Source organism: Falco cherrug, chromosome 1 (genome assembly GCF_023634085.1).
Source record: "Falco cherrug isolate bFalChe1 chromosome 1, bFalChe1.pri, whole genome shotgun sequence".
NCBI lineage: Eukaryota > Metazoa > Chordata > Aves > Falconiformes > Falconidae > Falco > Falco cherrug.
Genome location: NC_073697.1, coordinates 5,279,588 through 5,299,086, shown reverse-complemented (window position 1 = coordinate 5,299,086; position 19,499 = coordinate 5,279,588). Strand labels below are relative to the sequence as shown.

The window sequence follows — 19,499 nt, the reverse complement described above, 5'->3', positions numbered from 1 at the left end:
CAGGAGACGGGAAAGCCTCGCGGGCGCCGCCCCCCCGCCCCCCCGCTCCCCGCACCGGTGCGGCGATGGCGCCTGCGCAGCACCGCAGTGCGGCTGGGGGCGGGGGGGCGGCGCCACCGACCGTCCGTGCGGGCCGCGGGGCGGGAGCGCGCCTGCGCGGGGAGGATGCGGCCGGGCACGGCCCCCGCCGCGGCGCTGACGGACGTGGTGAGCCCGCCCCTCCCCCGGGGACCCCGCGGCGGGCTGGGGGGCGGGGGGCTCGTCCTCAGCGCGGAGGGCGCTTTCGGGCGGGCCGGGGGCTGGCGCTAGAGGCTGCCCCGGCCGCTCCCTCCCGCTCGCAGGGCCGCGGGCCCGTCCTGTGGCGAGCGGGGCGGGCTGGGGGCCGCCGGCCCGCTCCTGGTGGGCGCTGCGCGGCGGCGGCTGGGCCCTCGGCCCCCGGGGCGCACCTGGGGGCGGGTGGCGGGGCCCGGGCTGTGGCAGGCGGGGCAGGGGCGCCTCCCGCGGAGCCCCCGCAGCCGCCCCCGCCGCCCCGCGGGAGCGCGGCCTGCCCGGCCTGTGGCGGGGGGGCGGCATCGTCCGCGACGGGCCGCTATCAGACGGCCAAATCCGCTCTTACTCCCCTTGCAGAGCTCTGCTGCTCACTCATGAACGTGTGATAATTAAAATAAAAAATAGTTAAAAAAAAAATCTTTCACATCAACCGAGGCAAACTGTTTTTCACATGCTGGCGGTTGTGGATCCCACGCTCCAAGACCTTTGTAACGTAGAAATTGTTACCTGAAATACTTCAGGATTATGCTTCAGGAACCAGGATGTTAGATGTTGCAATCTTGCCTTTTTGCTTTCTTGGAGTAAACTTTATTACTCCAGAATCCCGGAAACCTGAAAATCCTTTGCCCAAAGCTGAAAGCGTAGATACTTATATTTTCATCAGGCATACATATCTTTTTATCTATTTCTGCTTAGAACACTTCTAATGGAAAGGAAATTAGCCCTGTGTTTCGATGTTTCTGTTTCACGAATAATGGTAGCGTTGCACCTGGAATTTTCCCATACTTTGTAAGCAAACAGTTATGCGGTAAGTCTTTCCAAAGGGTCTTAGTGTAATTTTTCTTACAGGTGTTTGGTGATGTTATTTTTTTAGACCAGTTAATGCTGTAAAGCATTTCTTTTCATGGACTGTTAGACTGAGCAGTACCCACGCATTTTCTGGGCCATCGTCACCTTTTGTTCCTCATTGTACAGGCATGGCGGTGGTGGTGGTGGTGGTGTGTTGAACTTGCCCAGGAACTGCTCTGGCTGAAAAAGTCTTCTCTCAATAAAAGGGTGGTTTTCCATCTGGATGAGTTATTTGATGAAGTTTGTGTTAAAAGGTCTGCAAGGAGCAATTGTGGGGACGCAGAGCAGGGACTTTGGAAGGGGAAGGAAACAGCTGGGTGGTTTCTGTGCTGGCATAAGCAGCTTTTCTGTCAAATGTGAAACTCAGCGTGGGTTTTAGAGGTGGTGTGTATGTCCATTTTAATTTTTTTTTCCCCTGAAGCTGTGATTTCCTAACCAAGGCAAGTGCACACTTATAGATGTGCTTAACTACCTTTCTGCTGTAAAGCTCAGAGCAGTCCTTGGTTTACTTGATGTGGAAGAAGACCCATAAAATGGGAAAAATGACATTTGGAATTGAAACAGTAAAAACATTGACAGTTTACTCAAACTATTTCTAAATGGTGAAAGTGTAGAATTGAGACTTACTTGTTTAGTTAGGAAATGTGTGAAGGACTGTATTTGTAGCAGTACTGATGTAATTTAGGTACTGGCAACTATGTGCTGCTGTGCCGCTCACCAGTTTATTCTCTGGCCTTTTCTATCCTGAGCAGCTGCAGTAATTACCAGTGTGCTTGCATGCCGTTGTATAATAACAGTTAATTGCAACTTCAGAAAATGCATGTTCAAATAACTATTAATTTTCATTGCTTCTTTTTTCTCCTTAGGTAATTCTAGAAGCTATGGACGTACTCTTTAGAATAAGAGGAGGCTTGGATCTTGCATTTCAGCTAGCAACTATTGATGGTGGGTCTGTAAGACTATAATACAGATTTCTTAACATTTGTATAAATAAACTTTTATTAATTAACTAACTAGTTATGATGTTTATCTTCGTGACATTTCACCAAATGTGAAGTGCTCCCTCCCAAACCCATAAAGATTAAGTACAAAAAATGTTTTTCTTTTTCTCCATTCATTTTGTGACAGTCATCTTCCATTGCATGGTTTTTTACTTTAATTTGAAGTAAAGTTTAAATTGCCATTTTTTTGGTCATTTCATTTATGTATTTTTGCTACTTATGGATCTGGTATTGGGATCACTTTTCAGTTTGAATCCAAAGTTGACCCTGAAATTCTAAACTAACAGAATAACTTAACGACAATGAATTTGGTTATAACAGGATGATATTAATAGTGCAGTTTTGAGCTTGTGTTCCAGTCTTTCTAGAGAAATAGAGAAGATGAACAAGCTAACTAGCTACTGAATTTAGGTGGGATTGGCTACTGCAATTCCGTGTGATAACAAGGAACTAGACCACGTGGCATTAAGAGGCTCCTCTAGTTCCACGTTTTTACAGTAATGTCACATTCATTTGGGAAAGGCTGCTCAAGGCTATTAGTGGCCATTGAGCTATCATAGGGTGGAGTGTGGTAGGAGAGTGTCTTCAGCTCGGTTGTAGCTCATTCTGCATCTTAAAAGGTCGTTTCTTTACTGGAAACTCTGAAGTCAGTGCCAGTGAACCTTGAAAAGGAACTTGGACTCATTTCAGTTCACAATATGGAACAGAAGTAGTGAGTAGGTTAGCCTAACGCATAGCAACTTTTTTGTGAATTGCATCCTCAGAGAAAGGCTGTTTTGACTTTGTTTACAATGTAGTGAATTTTAAGCACAGTGAAGCAGAGTGATATTCGGATTGTCCAAGTCCATGGTATTCACACCTGTTAGTGTGTAAATACAGCAGAGCGTTCCTTTGGAGGGCAGTGAGTTTTATCTTTTGGAGGAGTTCTGCTGGATTTTTCTGTTACTGTAGTTTTTACAGACTTCTAGTGCAAAACTCAACTAATAGTGTCCAAATCTAATTTAATGCATTAAAGAAGTAGAATTCAGCATAGACTTTGATAGCTTGTCAGGCTTTGTATAATGTGTTGCATTCTAAGTAATGGTTTTTAATCTCCCCTGTGAGGCAAGCAATGCTGGTAATGTGCAAAAGTTGCTCTTTTGTATCCAGTGTTGATTCAGGTTGTAATGAGCGGGTGAAACTTAAAAAGTAGAGTCAAGCTCTGAAAGACAGCTGTCTGTACAGTTAATAAGGATTCAGGCTGACCAGGGTGTGGCTTACAGTTACAGATTAATGTTGGCCAGAATTTGGTCTGCAGCTGGAGTGTAGGCCCTGCTTTTCCAAAAATTTAGTATGTTTTTGGTTTGTATTTCTGAATAATTACTTGAAGTCAGAAACATGTGACTCAGGTTGAATCTTCCCAGGATTTACTCAAAAGACTAAATATAACCATACAGAGAAGTTTGTCTGTACACAGAAGTTTGTAGCTGTAGGCTTGGTCAAGAGTTACTGGTGTGAGAATCGACTACAGTATAGGTTATTCTTCTGTCATTTGTTCAGCTCTTCATATTTGGCAGCATCTGAGAGAAACGGTACGCTTTTGTTCAGGCAGGTGTCTGTGTGAATGTCTGAGACAGACCTGCTAAGTGCAATCCTGTCTCAGTTTTTGTTTACATAGCCATTTTTGTGATCATAACAGCATTTAAGGTTCTTTTCGAAAACAAAACACATCCAAAATTTTAAAAATACACACCCAGCATCTGTAATGAAAGTGAGGGGATTTTCTAGGCTAATTGTATCCTTATTGTGTTTCAGAGGCATCAACAAAAAAGGCATTAGGATATGTTTTCAGTGATCTTGCAAACAAACTGTCCTCAGATGTTCTTGTATTAAGAATTTGCCACAGTTCGGTCTATGTGTGGCCTAACAGTGGTGTGAACACTGTTCCAGAGCTGACCGATGAGTCTGCTTGTAAGGAGATAAGACAATTTATACAGTAAGTATGTTTTTAAATTATTTTTTAAATAGATTAATTTCATATTATAGAAATTTCTCTTTCTGTTGATACTTCAGATTTGATCAAGATGAGGAGACCAAACGAAAGCTTGGCAAAAGAAAGGATAAAAAGTTACAAGATACGGTATGTGTCTCATTACACTAATAAATTACAGCAGACAACCCATCATTTAAACATTTTTAGCACGAACGCAGAGATCCACTTACAGTAGATCAGCACGTAGAAGATTGTCTTTAACATTACTAGCTCTTTTTTAACCCAGGTATTTCACTACTGAGTTTGATACCAAATATCTAGTCTTAATTTTGCCTTCTTGGTGCTTGTGTTTGTTGGAGATGTACTATTGGTGTCTTCATTCTCTGCAGCAGCAGATAGTCAATGTAGACCTGATGCTGGAAATGACATCTCCGCTAGCTCCTTTGGCTCCAGTCATTGAAAGGGAAAATAAGGAGCACCACTACATAAATATGAAGTTACCAGTTGATGTGGTTGTGTCTGTTTCTCCAGAAGAAACATGGGGAAAGTAAGTGCTACCCTGAACTTCTAATTTTTCAGCTTCATTTCTGCTTTTTCTTGAAATAATGAAGTAAAGCGATATCATTGATCAGTTTAATGAAGTAGCATATGCTGTTTTTATAATGGAACATAGCTGTGTTAATTTCTAAATTAATTAACTGTGTTAATTTAATAATAATAATTAAAAGCTCCTCTAGACAGCTGTTAGCTTGAATAATCTTGAGACACAACCCTTCTGCTATCTAGAAAAAATTCAGTTTATCAGTGCCTGATAGATTGGATAACTCATAACCATTGCTTAGTAAGGAATTGGGAAAGTCAGGAAGATGTTCTAAAAATTCTTGTAGTATGTGAGTGTGTGTAGAAGCAAGAGCTGGCATGTATTTGATGAGTATTTGTAATCCCAGCACTATGTTAGGGGCTCCAGCTGGGTAGGTGAAGGTGGAAAACTTTATAGAGTCTTCCTCTGTATTTTTTCCTCACATTTTTTCTATAGGAATTGGCTCTGAAGGATGCTAATGAGGTGGATAAAATGCAAAAAAAAAAAAAAGCCCATATAGTCATACGTGTAACTTTTGTTTTGGCAAATGCTCATAATGGTTGTGTTCCTGATGGAAGTACTTGCAGTTTGGAGGGTTGAATCACTGGGGAGTAGTTTCTGTGTGCAGACATGCTTCGAGTAAAGCATGGTGAGGTTGTGTCTGTCTTTGTGGGAGTGGGAACATGGAGGTAGTAAGTTCCTCAGACCAGATGCAAATACACATGTACGGATTGTATAACTGTCAGAGCTAGGAGAAAAAATGATCCACTGTCACTGTTCTATTTTAAAAGTATTCTCCCTTATACTTTGCAGGGTACAAAATCTTCTGGTGAAAGCAATTCACAGGCAATTAAATGACATGGAAAGGTGCATCATGAAATATGTGAAGGGAACATCAATTGTGGTACCAGAACAATTTCATTTCATGTTACCTGGAAAAAGTCAGCTCGTAACAATCTCGTATCCTACAGGTATTTCAGATGATCAACTGGAAAGTTACAGAAAGGTAAAGCCAACAAATACTAGCAGAACCTGATTTAAATAATTTTTTTTTATTATTTAATTATTATTATTGTAACTGAAGCAGCGGTGAAGCTTTTCATTTAGCCAATGTAGAATAAATACTAACAGATACTGCTATATTTTTGGTTAATTTTTATTATAACTGAAGCTGTATACTGAACATGGAAGCCTGATTTATCAGAAGTTATTTTATAAAATGTGCCAGATATCATTTTTCTAAGGGAACAGTAGTAACCTTAAAACTATATAGGATTTGGTTTAGATAGGTTTTATCTAAATTATACTTCTGGTACTGTATTATTTGAATTTCTCCACTTCCATGGCAGAATATAAAATTGCTTGTAGTGTGATGTTATTTTCAGGCTTTAACAGATGTCCAGAAAGGTTTAGGGTTGGGTTTTTTTATTTGATTTGGTTTCTTTCTTGGGGTTGGTGTTACTGGGGTTTTTGTTTGTTTGTTTTGGAGACCTGCTTTTTGTGGCTGGCAGCTGACCAGCCTTAAGCTGGCTTTTGTTGGTTGGGTTTTGCCCTCTGTGTTGGCACATCTAGAAAAAAGAATACGGATGGGGCAGAAGAATGTTCTGATGTGGTGCTCCTTTTGGACAGAGACATGTACCTGGCCGATGCCGGTTCAGGTCACGCAGTTACACACACTGAGAGTGGGGAAAGTCTCCTGCCGCCTTAGAGGTGTAGAAGCCGCGGGGACTTTTCATTTTCTTCTTCCATGTGAAGCATTACTGGGTGTATACAACCTGATCTGTTCCTTGCATTTGCAGAGGCCTCGGGCATCGGTGGCACATTACGTCTTTCCTGCTCTCTGTCTGCTGTTGAGTTTTACCCACTGACTGCGAAGTGTCCCTGTAGCTAATTAATTGGGTTCAGTGTTGGGTCATCGGCGTAAAACGTATTTTATCCTAGATGATCTCATCATTCTTTTCACTTCTAAGCTCTGTGAAATTAGACAATATCTCTTCAAATGTGGCCGCTGTGTTGTAAACAGCGCTGAGGAGATTTAAAAATAGACTGAATCTGCTCAAAGTGTAAGCTCGGTATCTTTACTTTGCCTCAGTATGTTGCATTTGTATGTCTTATTAGTTAAGATTATAAGTCAGAGTGTGTGTCTATACTACTTCATAGATAAAACTGTAATCCTTTTCTATTATGGTGTATTTTCTCATACTCGCACAAGATGCTTGTCACTCATGGCATCTTCAGCGGGGCTCCCGCAGCAGGTGTTCTGCAACAGGACTGTATCAAATAGTGGGCCCTTTAGGTAGGAGGTAAGCCTGCACAAGCTTCCTGTGAGAGGTGAGATCTAGTAGTAAATGAACATGCTGGATGTTTAATAAAGCAGATTGTAATGTATCAATTCGCTAAACCGTGCTGTTAAAATTGTTTGTATTCATTGTTACTTACAATGTGATGTTTCTTTTAATCCAGAATTTGAGTCGCGCTCTTTATTTTTATTTGAACTTGCCTGTAGGAATTGCATGAGTTATTCAATCTGCCTTGTGACAGACCGTATTTCAAGAGAGCAAATGCTTATCATTTTCCAGATGAACCATATAAAGATGGATATCTCAGAAATCCACATTTACATCTAAATTCACCTGGTACACAGGCTGGTATGGTAAGTTTAAATTGAAACATTTGTGAAAAAGTACTCTTTATTTTACTTGAGATTTGTTATTAAAAGAAGTCATTTAGTAGTCAATATGGTATAGATGAGAAAGTGAAGCAACTGACTTGGCCTTTTTAGCATATGAGCTTTCTCTGCACAAAATGATATTGCTTTGGCTATATGGCTGTATTTGTCCCAAAGAGATTCTATTTTCTTGGAAAAGGATGTGCATGTATTTTTAGCATGTGTTTTAGAAGTTTCTCAGAACCAGGACGAGAAACTAAAACTGTGAATGGAGGTGTTTAGGAGACAAAACCAGGAGGAGTAATTGTATGTGAATAACAAACCTTCAGTTCTTCCAGCGACTTGTAATCCCCAACGGAAAGCTTTTACAGTCCAAGTGACGAGTCGTATGACTTGGCTGAAAATTGATGCAAGCGTGATCAGATACATTTGTATTATCCCTTTCTGTGCAGGTTTATTTAGTACATGGTGTATATAGTTATCACCACTATATGCAGGATCGGATTGATGACAGTGGCTGGGGCTGTGCCTATCGGTCTTTGCAGACAATCTGTTCTTGGTTCAAGCAGCAAGGTTATGTTGATACACCTATACCAACACACAAGGAAATTCAACAGGTACAGAACGTTTAAGCAGATTAACTGTTTTGTGTATATTTGTCCAGAAAAGTTTGCACAGCATATTTTTAAAATATCAAATTCATATATTGTAGACTTCAGATTTATGTGATATTTTTATCTCTTAAATTGAACTACAGTAGTTCTGAATTATTATTTTTAACAAGTTTTGTTATAGGAGATCTGTCTCCAAATGTTTATCAGCATTGGGTGACATGATCTGTATGAATAAGACTTATTAAAATAGTCTTCTAAATATTTCCTTGGATTAATGTTTTATTAGAAGCTGAGATTATGACATGTTCACTGTTCTTGCCAAATGAAAGAAAACAACCCAATGAATGTATCGTACTGAAATAATTTTTAAAACTTACTTTTGTATTTGGTGACAGCTGGATTAGTTTCCCAGATGCTATGCATTGATTTACTGCTACCTTTTGCAACTTTGCCTCTGAGAGTAGTGGGCTTGTCCTGGTTTTTAACTTGTCCTTCACTTCTTTTTCTATTGTGAAATACCCAAATTCTATACCTGAATATGTTCATTTTTTAGCAGCACTGAAGAAGAACTGTAGACTTGGGTAGCTAATATTGATTGTATGCCTAGGAAGAAATAGTGCAATTGGCTTCAGTTTTCTAAAAATAGTACGTTGTGTTATTTACTGAACATTTTTAGCAAAGTCTGGTTTGGGTCATAATACAGCTTTCATCGTACCTAACAGGGGTGTGAGCACTAAAGTTTAAGCTGTGTTTGCTGAACATTTCTCAGTCCACACCTAAAGCTAAAAGCAACTGAAGTCCATGCACTCCTGTAGTATTTTCAGACACCTAGAAGAGGGCAGCAGCCTTCAGGAGACTTTGTGGGCTTTGTATCCTGAGCGGAAAAGGCCCTTCTCGAGTGCTGCATGTAACATACAAGGCTCAGAATGGAGAAGAGTTTAAAATAAATCACAACCCTCAGTGTATTTCAGTTGGCCTCTTCCTCAGAGCACTGTTTTATGGATCCTTTTCTGAGATGCTCTGCGTGGGAATCCAGGTACTTCAGTCTGTGAAGTGGCTTCTGCAGGACAAACGATGCACTCCATGATTAGACAGCCCAGCGCTCACCATCCCAGCCTGGAGTCTGCCTGTGGACCCGGGGTTATATTCTGTGCTTGCAGGCACTGTTCTATATTAGCATTCAAGTAACATTTCCAAAACAGAACTGCAATGAATGAATTCAGCATCGTTTTGTCTGGTTTTGACTGGCTAGGATCAAAATACGTTCCCGTATATATAAACCAACTTTGTTCACAAAAAGTGGTGGAATTGCCTACTATATGTTGTTGATGTTTGTTTTTATTCTTTCTGATGATGTTGCAAAGGCACTGGTTGATGCTGGAGACAAGCCTGCAGCATTTGTTGGGTCACGGCAATGGATTGGTTCAATTGAGGTACAGCTTGTTTTGAATCAGCTTTTTGGAATAACATCAAAAATACTATTTGTCAGGTAAGAATCAATATCTGTTCAATAGCTCAGTAATTATTAAAAAGACTGAATGCTTTAAAATGCAAATTATCGTTACAATACATGGGAGAATAGGGAGAATAAAAGAGATAATACATCTTTTAAGGGTTCCTTGTTCATAAACCCTGTATTCCTGCCTTTGGTTGTGCTGAGTGCTTACAGATGAAGGTGTTGCTAAATTTCTTGGGGGGGGGTTGGGGTTCCAGTTTGCAGTTGCTATAAATTGCTTAACGATATTTAAACTCATGTGGAATTCAACCTATTCCTTTGCATCACAAACAATCTTTGAAGCAGGCACGTGCTCTGGCAGTCATAGTGAACTGAATGCACACTGACAGTAAATTATTACTTTGTCCAGGGAGCTAACCCATGAGAGTGCAGGATTGAGGCAAATTGTTGAGCAGCCTGGAAATAGCGTTCTCTTTTTCTGGGTTTGTGTGACAGATAAAACAAGGGATTTGTTTCCATTCTGACAATCTGATGCACTCATACACAATAAAGAACCCTAGAAATATATTTGGGAGAAAAAGAATAATGTTCAGCACTTGTCAGAAGTAAAACGACTGGATTTTTATCATTTAAGCAGCACTAAGCAGGCTAACAAATCCCTGAATGTTTTGTGATAAATATGGTTGTGACATAAAGAATATATACTAGCTTAGTGTGTATGAAAATTCTAGTCAAACAAAATACTACTCATTAGTTATGTTTATTTAAAATAAATTCTACTGTAGATATTGTAAAAGAACATCTGAGTGTGGTGAATCTTAATGGTAGGAAAATAGTTCCGTTCTTCAGTATTCTGTAAAGCTTTATACAGCCAATTTTAATCTTTTTTTGTTCCAGAGCTTGTATTTGCAGATGATCCACGTATTATTTATAGCAGCTGTGACAGGCCCTGCCAGTACAAAGATTTTTATTCCTGCACATAAGAATATAGAATAGATTCCTTTCTGAAGTGGGTAGAATTGCTCATAGTGCTGCTACAAGGAAGCAGCAGTGTTTTTCAGGATTAGGAAAAGCCAGCATCACTACCATGCTGAGAAGAAATGTCATGCATCTTTTTCGGCTGGTCACTGGCAGTGGATAGCATTTTTTTCTTGGGCTTATTTCCAGCTAGCACCTCTAACTCTTCATGGAAATAAGACTTCACAGCTGCACCAGCAACACTAGTACTGAATCTGTTACTGTAAATGCACCATTTCCCAGAGTTCTGGTTTTGTACTGTCCGCATTTAATCTCTCTCTCCAAGAACATGAGAAGCAGGCAAACGAGCTTTCTTTGGGCTTTCGAAAGGTTAACCACTACATGAAGAAACATAAAGACAAGATATTAAAGATATCTGTATTTATTTCCTTGCCTAGCTTCTGTCACCACTTTTGGGAGTACTGTCAGTCTTCTAAGGGGAGTACGCGTCTGTCAGCTCCAGATCCTGGAGTATGTGCACATATTGTGTGTGTGCCTTTCTCTTCCATGCGGGCTTCTTTTGTCTGTGGCTGGTCCCCGTAGTTGAAAACGAAAGCAAGGAGATCAGGACAAAGCTAAGTTCAGTGTTGCTTTGGACAGATGACTAATTTTATCTGAGATTTGATTTTATTTTTTTTAAAACCAGCTTGGGTATGAGTACTGCAATTGCTGGTGCAATTACAGCGGAAACCTATCTGAAGAGGTGTCATTACAAACACCTGTACTGACATCTTATTTTTGTTGTTTCTGATGAATTTCTGTTACTTCAGACTGCCTTGCTGACAGGTGTAGCCAGTCTGTTTTTCAGCCACTTGGAGGGACCTGTGGGGGTTTACCAGCTGCCCCTGCTGTAGGAGACAAGCAGCAGACACTACAGAAGCTGGGTGACTCAAAGCGCTCCAGTGGCAGCTAGGCTTACAACGGATGCGTTGGGCCAACCAGAATCTGTACATAGCATTAAAAACCTTTTTTCTGATTGTCCTGGAGCGTTTACACAGGAACACTCTAAGCCACTTTTTAATCAGTTACCTTTACGGTTAATGAGTATAATGGGTAGAGAATTAAGCCTAGGGAGGATGACAAATATATTGTTTTTCTTACCTAGCCAAGGTTCTGAACTAGCGTTGCAAGGAAGAGAGCTTGCTAATCATTTCAAGACTGAAGGAACTCCAGTTATGATCGGTAAGTGCTCAAGGATTGAAGAATGGTGATGAAAGTGCATGGCCTCCCTATGATGAATTTCATTTCAGTTAGAATTCATTGTTTGCTGTGCAAGAGTTAATCAAAACTCTAGATAAATTTAAAACTATGCTATTCCCAAGGGAGCCTAGAAAATGGTACAATTTAGTCTGGCTGGTATCTTTTCACTTGGTATTTCTCCCAAGCTTAATATTAAACCTGGTAAGAAAAATCTTCTCTAAATGGTGCTCTTAAAAACTGTTGTTAAAGTCAGAACGCGAGAGCTGACCTTTGCTCTCTAGAGGAGCAGAAGTTCATACAGTTCCCCAGAACTTCCCATCACAGAAGAGTAGTGTTTATCTGGCTTTGAAGAGAAGAGTATTAGCCAAATTGTTTCCAAGACAAGTTTTAATAATCTGAAATGTTGGTAACGTAAGAAATGCCGTTTGTAAGAATGCTGTAACCTTAATTGAACTATTTCAAAGACAGCTGTCATTTATAAAGTGAAGAATATTGAAATACCATTTTCAGCTTTAATAAAATTTTAGCAGTTTTCACAATCCATATTTGGCACTCCATAAAGACAGTGTTAATCTCTCAAATTAAGGTGCTAGAAGTCCAGATTTTGGTATGAAATATTCTTGTCCTTTCAGCAGCCTTTTTGTCCAAATGTCAACAATTTAGAATCCTGTTATTGAAAAATCTTTGTAACTTATCCTTCCCTGTAATGCTGTCTTGCAGAGTTGTTTATTTTGTTATTGGAAGGGTGCAGGTTGGCTTTTTTGGTGGGTTTTGAGGATTTTTTTTTTTTTTTGCTTCTGTTCTTTTGGGGTTTTTTGCAATTCCTATCTGTTGTGTGAAGTCATTACTGTGGTATCCCAAGGACGTAAACTCCTCATGCTATCTGAAAGAAACATGCAAGAGTCAACCTGTGGCCAGCTGCCCAAAATACCCCTTTTCCCTGTTTGCAGGCTAGAGAGAGGGGAGTCGGAAATTACTGTTCTGCCCCTAACAGCCATTGATGGAGCTTAGTAGAGAACAGCAGATAACCCTTACGCAGGAATTCTGATTTCTCTTCTTAGTCTTTTTACAACCAGGAAGTTTTCCAGATCGCTTTTCTGCAGTTAAGTTTCTTTAAAGAAAAAGTGAGCAAAACAGATGTTTGAAATATTAGTGCCTTCATCTGGTGGAAGTGTTAAGGACTCAAACCGCCTTGACGACACGGAAGAAATTTGGAAAGCAAATTCTGTAGTTGTAGTAAATAAAGTAAAATAAGTCATCCTCCCTAGCTCTGGTAAAGATAATGTATGTAGAACAGCTTCAGAATCATTTTGCTATCCAGGCTCATCTGTTAATAGAAAGTGTTGATGTACATTTTTTTTAGGCTTGCGCATTTAGCCGATCTCCGTGAAAAATTCTTAGAAATTTGTGTTCCTCCTGTTTTAGGTGGAGGTGTTTTGGCTCACACAATATTAGGAGTGGCTTGGAATGAGGTTACAGGGCGCATAAAGTATTTGGTTCTAGACCCACATTACACTGGAGGAGAAGATCTGCACGTTATTTTGGAAAAGGTGAGACTTGATGCACATATGTATACACACATCCACACATGTATGTATATATACATATATTTTGGCATTAAACAAATAATGTACAGCCAAATACGAATTGGCTGTTCTATGGGTCCTCTGTTCCTTGTGGAGGAAGTGCTGATCCAAGTTAACCTGCATATATGCTACTTATTGTTAGTTTCTGAAACTTGGTGTCTTTGGAGAAGACATATTGAGTCAGCAACTACAAAAAGTTACTATAGCACAAAGAAATGTTCTTTCTCTAAATTAAACCATCTCCCCTTTTACCTGGTAATACATACAGTAAATGTGTTTGGTATTTTGAATGCAACAGAAAAATCTGTTCAGCCTGTAAAATGCTGTTACTGAAGCAGAGAAGATAACCATTTATTTAAAATTTTTAAAAATGCAGAAAAAGAAATCCAACACTAGGCATTCTCCTACTAGGCCTTGAACTAAATTTAAAGGGCAGATACTGAGCTTTTTTGAAAATCCGGGAAAACTCTGAAGAGCTAAAGGGTATGTAATGTTATTTCCATATTTAAAGCCACTAAAAGGGATGACACAGCACGATACAAAACAGCAAACGTGGTGTCAAAACTGAAAATGGCTAAATAATCCTGTAGCTGCTTAGTAATCATTTTTTTTTTTTCTGTTCTTCATACTAAGTTGCAAATAGCAAGTTTTATTGTATCTCTGACACCCTTGGGTTAGGCCCAACTGAAAAAGCTGTTGAAACGTCTTGCTAGCCCTATGATGATCAAAGGGTGAAACAAATACAGAAAGAAACCATTTCCAAAGAACACCTGGAACCAAAGGCTGTTACAGCTACAAGGTGTTCAGGAATGGTCCAGGAGGATAAAACACATGCAGAACCCCCCTTCCTCATCAGAAGTAGTGGGGGAGGAGAGGAACTGAGGTTGACTGGAAGTTTGTAGCTCTTTTCTTCAAAAACCCCTTGTACAATTATGTGGTACTCCGCAAACTTAGGAGCGATGTTACACTGTTTTTCTGCTAAAGCACGATAAACAGCGGCGCTTGTATCTTCTGATAGTAAGAGCTCTGTTTGGCTCCGAAAGATCAACAAGAGAAATGGAAACTATGAGAATGACAGAGTTTCGGAATAATATTAGTCTTTCTGTAGCAGCTGAAGGAAGTGGGGGAGAGGGAGAAAAAGATGCTGTTTTTTAGGAACTGCGCTGGGGTGGGGAGGGAGGAAGCGGGAGAGAGAGAGACTATTTTTCAATAATGTGTTTCCAGGTATTTAGAGAACTTCCTGAAAACTGTGTGTCATTGCGTTCTATAGCTATTTGAAAGTAATTCTTACAGCTTAGATTAAAATTATTAAAATAAAATAGATCCAATAGTAGCAGATAGTGTTTAAATCTAAGAATTCTGGTTTTCCTGTCTTGCTTGTTCTTGGACAGGGCTGGTGTGGCTGGAAGGGCTCGGAGTTTTGGAACAAGGATGCCTATTATAATCTGTGCCTACCTCAACGACCAAAAACCATTTAAACTCCACTCTTATGCTGGAACATACTAAGCCAAGCCACAATAGTAGCTAAACTAGATACAACTGTCTTGTTATTTATCAAAATAATGCTTTAAGTCAGTCATAGAAATCTTGCTTGAGTAATTTAAATTAAGAAATATTTTTTTTTTTTTTAATGAAACCTCTAAAAAATAAGAGTTATCTGCTGTGAACTGTATTTCTAAGTTACCTAATAAATGTATTTGTAATTCTTCTTTTGCTTAGGACAATTTTATGTTTATATAGCATTTTTTGTTATGCCAAAAACTTTACAGATTAAATGCCCAATCCTTTTATTTTATGGAATTCTTTCTTGCTGAGAAGATGAACTGTCCTTTCCCTTCAAGTTCCATATAACCAGCTGTCTTGTGCACTATGAATCTGTTCAAAAGCACTGTTTGCTGCTGGAACTGTTGATAACAGTGTTTTAGAAGAGGAATGGGAGAAAAATGGCTATATGTACTGAATTTTATGAACTTTGTTCTTATATTTACACAAAAAAATGTGAGAGAATTATTATATGCTCATTTATTTATAGCTGTATGAATACAACTATTCTGGAAAAAAAAAACAAACAACAACACAGTCTTCTGTAAGAAGTAAAAATAAACGAGCTTTCCTCCTCCTCAAAAGGAGACAGTGCACCAGCATGCACGCACATACAGCCTAGTCATGTTTCTTCAGACTTCAGATTCCCCTTGATTTCATTGTGGGGTTACAAGCTGTTTCTTTTGTCAGCTAGGAGACAAGATCTGTCATATGAACAAAGAATAAATCTGTAGCTACTCCATCAGTACACAGTAAAAGTACCAACCATTTCTTCCCTGCCACCCCCATTAGTGTTTTCCATAGCATGCCCCACGTACTATCCATTTTTTATAAGAACCATAAATACCTATGCAAGTTAATCCTTACTAGCTGGCTTCTAAAGCCAACTGCTACCTATCTAACACCAAATTTATGTACTTAAATGCTAAAAGCATTACAAAAGATTTCTGACTTGTAGTAAACTAACAGTATTACCCACCACCTGATCTTCTCCGCTTCCTGCTTATGGACCTGCTGGTTTGATTTTCTTGTTTCTGCGCAGCTGGATTCTCTCTCGGCAAGCCATGTCTGTCACCGCGTGGGTAGCCAGACTGTCCTCTCTGTTTCATTGTCTGAGTGTGCTGAATTATTGTGAGGAACTTGGCACATTCCAGAAAGCCGTAAGCCAGTGCGAGGTCTGCTGCTGTTTGTCCGCTGTTGTTGCACAAACTGGAACACACAATTAACAATAACCATGTGATTAAATTGGACTGCGTTATGAGCAAGCACTGAGCAAGATTAATTATGTGGTGACTTTAGACAGAGGTGTAAAAATAAGTATGGAGTATCGGTACCAAGAAGGCTTGTCAAGGATTGCATGGGGCTCTACTCGTACAGAGGGCTGGTATTCAATGCAACAAGGAATAATTATTTTAAAACAGATTTGTCAACAGACTATGACTGGCTTAGTATATCAGAAAGGCAAGAGGAGGGTGAGCACAGCATTAGTCAGAACGGAAAACTAGCAACGAGAATTTATGATCAGGAATATTCTCTTAGCAGTTACTGTAGAGGTCTTTGATGTGGAACTAAGCAGCAGCATACAGTCTGTGCTGCTTTGGTGTTTATGTCTCTGGCAGTTTTTAATACTGCTCTTATGACTATAGTTGTGCCACATTTACAGTCTTGGCATGCACACTGAACAAGAAAAAGTACATGTAAAATGTGCGTATCCTTTGATACTGAAATGACTAAATGTAGTTCAACTTACTCAATTTTGGCATCGCCAGCAACAAGGAGAGCAAGACATTCCAAACTCCCAGCTTTTGCTGCTTTGTGAATCGGGGCTTCTCCAAAGCAATCCTAAAAACACAATTTATACATAACCATCACCTGAAGGAAGGGGAAAAGGATGAAGCTATCTTGTTCTCCAACATGACTGTTCACAGGGCGTTAGTCTGTAGAAATGTTACTCTGTATACCACTCTGCCGTGAGTTGAGAGAGAGACCAAAGGAATATAGCTAGTAAAGAGTACTCAGGAACTGCCGTTAAATATTTAGTGTATTCATCACAGCAAAGTAGGAATACTGTTGCGTGCAATACTCGTTCAACTTTTACCTTCTAAAAGATTATTTACACAGAATCCACTCTATGCTGATTACTGGCGTCTTTCAGCATCATTCAGGGATTGCCGTGACCAACAGCTTGCTGCTACTGGCTCAGAAGTATAAACAAATTAAACTTCACAGCTAGAGGAAGAATCCTTATGGGGTGAAAATTTCAGAGGAAAAACGAGTACTCATTTGTGTAAAAGAATTTAGTTATTTTGACATCTGTACAGCACAGTAAGAGTGAAAATTGCATTATACATAGTAAATGAAATCATTAACATGGCACACAGAGGATTTCTGGTTCATCCCTGAATAAAGTTACTCTAAAATAAGCAACCCCAGGTACTTCATGCACCGCAACTGTGCATATAAACCCTCTCTTAGATAAAAAAATACGTAAAGAATATAAATTGGATTTACTGACATGCCAGACCGGAAGGGGAGAAGAAAAACTTCTGTATTTTTTTACCTGTTGATTCAAATTCGCTCCTGTCTGCAGCTGCCAAAGTAGGAAGAAAGCTTCACCACCACAAGCAGCCAAGTGAGCTGGAGACTGACCAAAGGCATCTGCAGGTGCGTTCACACCGGTTCCTGCCTCGAACAGATTGCTGAAGCTACCAGACTAAACCAAATAAGATAGAAATAAATAAATAAATAAAGCACACCGTTATCGCCAGCCTAAGCCACGGCAAGCCTAAGAACACCGAACCGTAGCAGAAAACATCCCCCCATCGGACCTCTACGTTCCTTGAGAGTGCCCGTTTTCCAAAAGCAATGCAATGACTGGTTTGGCTTTTAAATCTCATAACCAGAAATACCGACCGGCACCCGGCAGTGCGCAGCCTGCCCGGGAGCAACCCCGGGCAAACCGCGCCCCGCACGGTTCCGCAAGAGACCGACCCCCCCCCGGCTCACCTCCGAGGCGCAGCCCAGCGCCAGCATCGCCCCTCCGCGCCGGGGTGGCCGAGCCGCGGGGCCGCTCTGCCCTCCGCCGTGCCCCGCGGGTGCAGCGCAGCGGAGCGGCCGGCCCAGCGCCCGCCCACCGCGGCCGGCACCGGCACGTCCACCGGCGGGCGGGGGGAGCCGCCCGGCACCAGCGCCCGGCCCAGTGCGCGGCCGCATTGGCCTCCCGCGGGGGAGCGGCGCCGGGAGCGGGGCCGGGAGCGGAGCCGGGAGCGGGCGGGGCGGCCATGGCGAGCGGGGCGGCGCGGCACGTCCCGCACACACTCGCGGCCGCGCCGGGGGGCGGCCGCCCGGGGCCCCCTCCTGCCGCTGTCACCGCGGGGTCAGCGGTCCCGGTCCCCGGGTTGCTGCTGCCAGGCGCGACGCCCGCAACGTGCCTTAGCGCGGGTTCGGGAAGGCTGGATCTGGGCGGATTTGGACCTAGGAAAGGAAAAAATAGAGGATTAACTTGGAATTTTTCCCCCAAAAAAGCTTGAGTCAGCATAAAGCAAACCCTGCTTTCCTCCCGCCCCAGCGCTGCCACTGGGCTCAGGAGCCTGCACAGGTAGGACAACATCCAGCCCCGGCTTCCCACTGGGGCACACACCACAGCACGGGCATCACCAGTTTGAGTGGGACTAGCACTGGTGATGGTGCCGGTCGGGACAGCCACCTACTACATCTCTGTCCAAAACACACCGGCAAAACTTACACTTCATTGTCACTTCCTTGAGCACTACGTGTCCCAGGGACGCTCGGGCCACTATGGGCCACTGTCACAAAGAAGCTTTCCACCCATAGACCTTTCTGTGCTGGAGACCAGAACCAGCCACAACCGTACCCAAGAGTTACCATCAAAAGGAATTGCTTGGTATCTATTTTGAACATGGTGACAGCGACGTTTCATGGTGACACACCTGCTTTCCCCCCACAGAGCATCAGCACCAGGTGTTCGGGGGCATTGGGAAAGGCAGGGGTGGGAGAGCTGAACGCTCCATCACCATCTGCTTCGAGTTTTCAAAAACAACTGCGTGACTTCATTTTGCACGGACACAGTCTTCGCTCAGATTACGTTTAAAAGCAACTGCCTGTAAATCAAATCGGACAGAGGATTCAATTACCACTAATCATGCTTCGCAACTGAAAGCCCGAAGAGAAACAAAGAGCACCTTAACGCAGTGTCCAAGGTATACAATGCTGTTTCCTTAGCACTGTAGCGTTTCCTTCTGTGTCAGATCCCTACGTGTTTCTTATGGAAGTTATTCATAACAACTAGAATAATTAAAAAAAAAAAAGGGGGGGTGTGGTCAAAAGTCATATATTGTTTAAAAAAAAATTGCATGTTTTGATAAAGTTAGGGGAAAAGAAGACTAACAGTGTTCCTTTAGGGTATACATAGTCCTGAAATACATGTGCAAACATTACAACAACTACTTCCTGCTTCTCGTTGGGGAAAGCAAATATAAATTATTTAAGTAGTGGAATGTGTAATTTTTAAAAGCGCAGAAATCCAGGTAAATAGGTAATGTATCAGTTCAGCAGAATTATTTCATTAAGTGACAGTTTTCACCTCTCCTTTCATACAGAAAGAAATAGACCTGTGTAATTACCAAACATGTGTTTTTCCTGAACAGCTAGCCAAGCAAATTAGTTAATAAACAAATAAAATCCCTACACTTCTAACTATGCATTGTTAGGGATGAAATACCTC

At 41.3% G+C, this 19,499-nt stretch overlaps 2 protein-coding genes across 12 annotated transcripts; one reads left to right on the top strand and one right to left on the bottom strand.

Annotated features, from left to right (window-relative positions):
- Window positions 1-59: 59 nt before the first annotated feature.
- UFSP2 (UFM1 specific peptidase 2) lies at window positions 60-14,921 on the top strand. 4 transcript variants are annotated; one of them, XM_055706627.1, is made up of 13 exons: window positions 155-207; window positions 967-1,078; window positions 1,986-2,064; window positions 3,915-4,095; window positions 4,173-4,239; window positions 4,482-4,639; window positions 5,486-5,678; window positions 7,179-7,325; window positions 7,793-7,957; window positions 9,319-9,443; window positions 11,533-11,609; window positions 13,053-13,177; window positions 14,605-14,921. In XM_055706627.1, exons 3-13 carry the CDS (start codon window positions 2,001-2,003, stop codon window positions 14,689-14,691), a joined length of 1,389 nt encoding a protein of 462 aa, XP_055562602.1. In that variant the 5' UTR covers window positions 155-207; window positions 967-1,078; window positions 1,986-2,000; the 3' UTR covers window positions 14,692-14,921. The 4 variants fall into 4 exon arrangements, with proteins under 4 accessions (XP_055562598.1, XP_055562593.1, XP_055562611.1 ...); XM_055706623.1 differs by lacking the exon at window positions 967-1,078 and having other exon boundaries at window positions 60-207; window positions 4,485-4,639; XM_055706618.1 differs by lacking the exon at window positions 967-1,078 and having other exon boundaries at window positions 60-207.
- On the bottom strand, window positions 8,466-18,718 carry ANKRD37 (ankyrin repeat domain 37). 8 transcript variants are annotated; one of them, XM_055706671.1, is made up of 6 exons: window positions 18,501-18,715; window positions 17,762-18,229; window positions 17,316-17,468; window positions 16,506-16,597; window positions 15,735-15,964; window positions 10,713-10,957 (listed from the first exon to the last, which is right to left on the bottom strand). In XM_055706671.1, the coding sequence occupies exons 2-6, from the start codon at window positions 17,966-17,968 to the stop codon at window positions 10,881-10,883; spliced, it is 759 nt and encodes a 252-aa protein (XP_055562646.1). In that variant the 5' UTR covers window positions 17,969-18,229; window positions 18,501-18,715; the 3' UTR covers window positions 10,713-10,880. The 8 variants fall into 8 exon arrangements, with proteins under 8 accessions (XP_055562635.1, XP_055562654.1, XP_055562646.1 ...); XM_055706660.1 differs by lacking the exon at window positions 10,713-10,957 and adding an exon at window positions 8,466-8,557 and having other exon boundaries at window positions 17,762-18,718; XM_055706679.1 differs by lacking the exon at window positions 10,713-10,957 and adding an exon at window positions 8,923-9,014 and having other exon boundaries at window positions 17,762-18,717.
- Window positions 18,719-19,499: the final 781 nt, after the last annotated feature.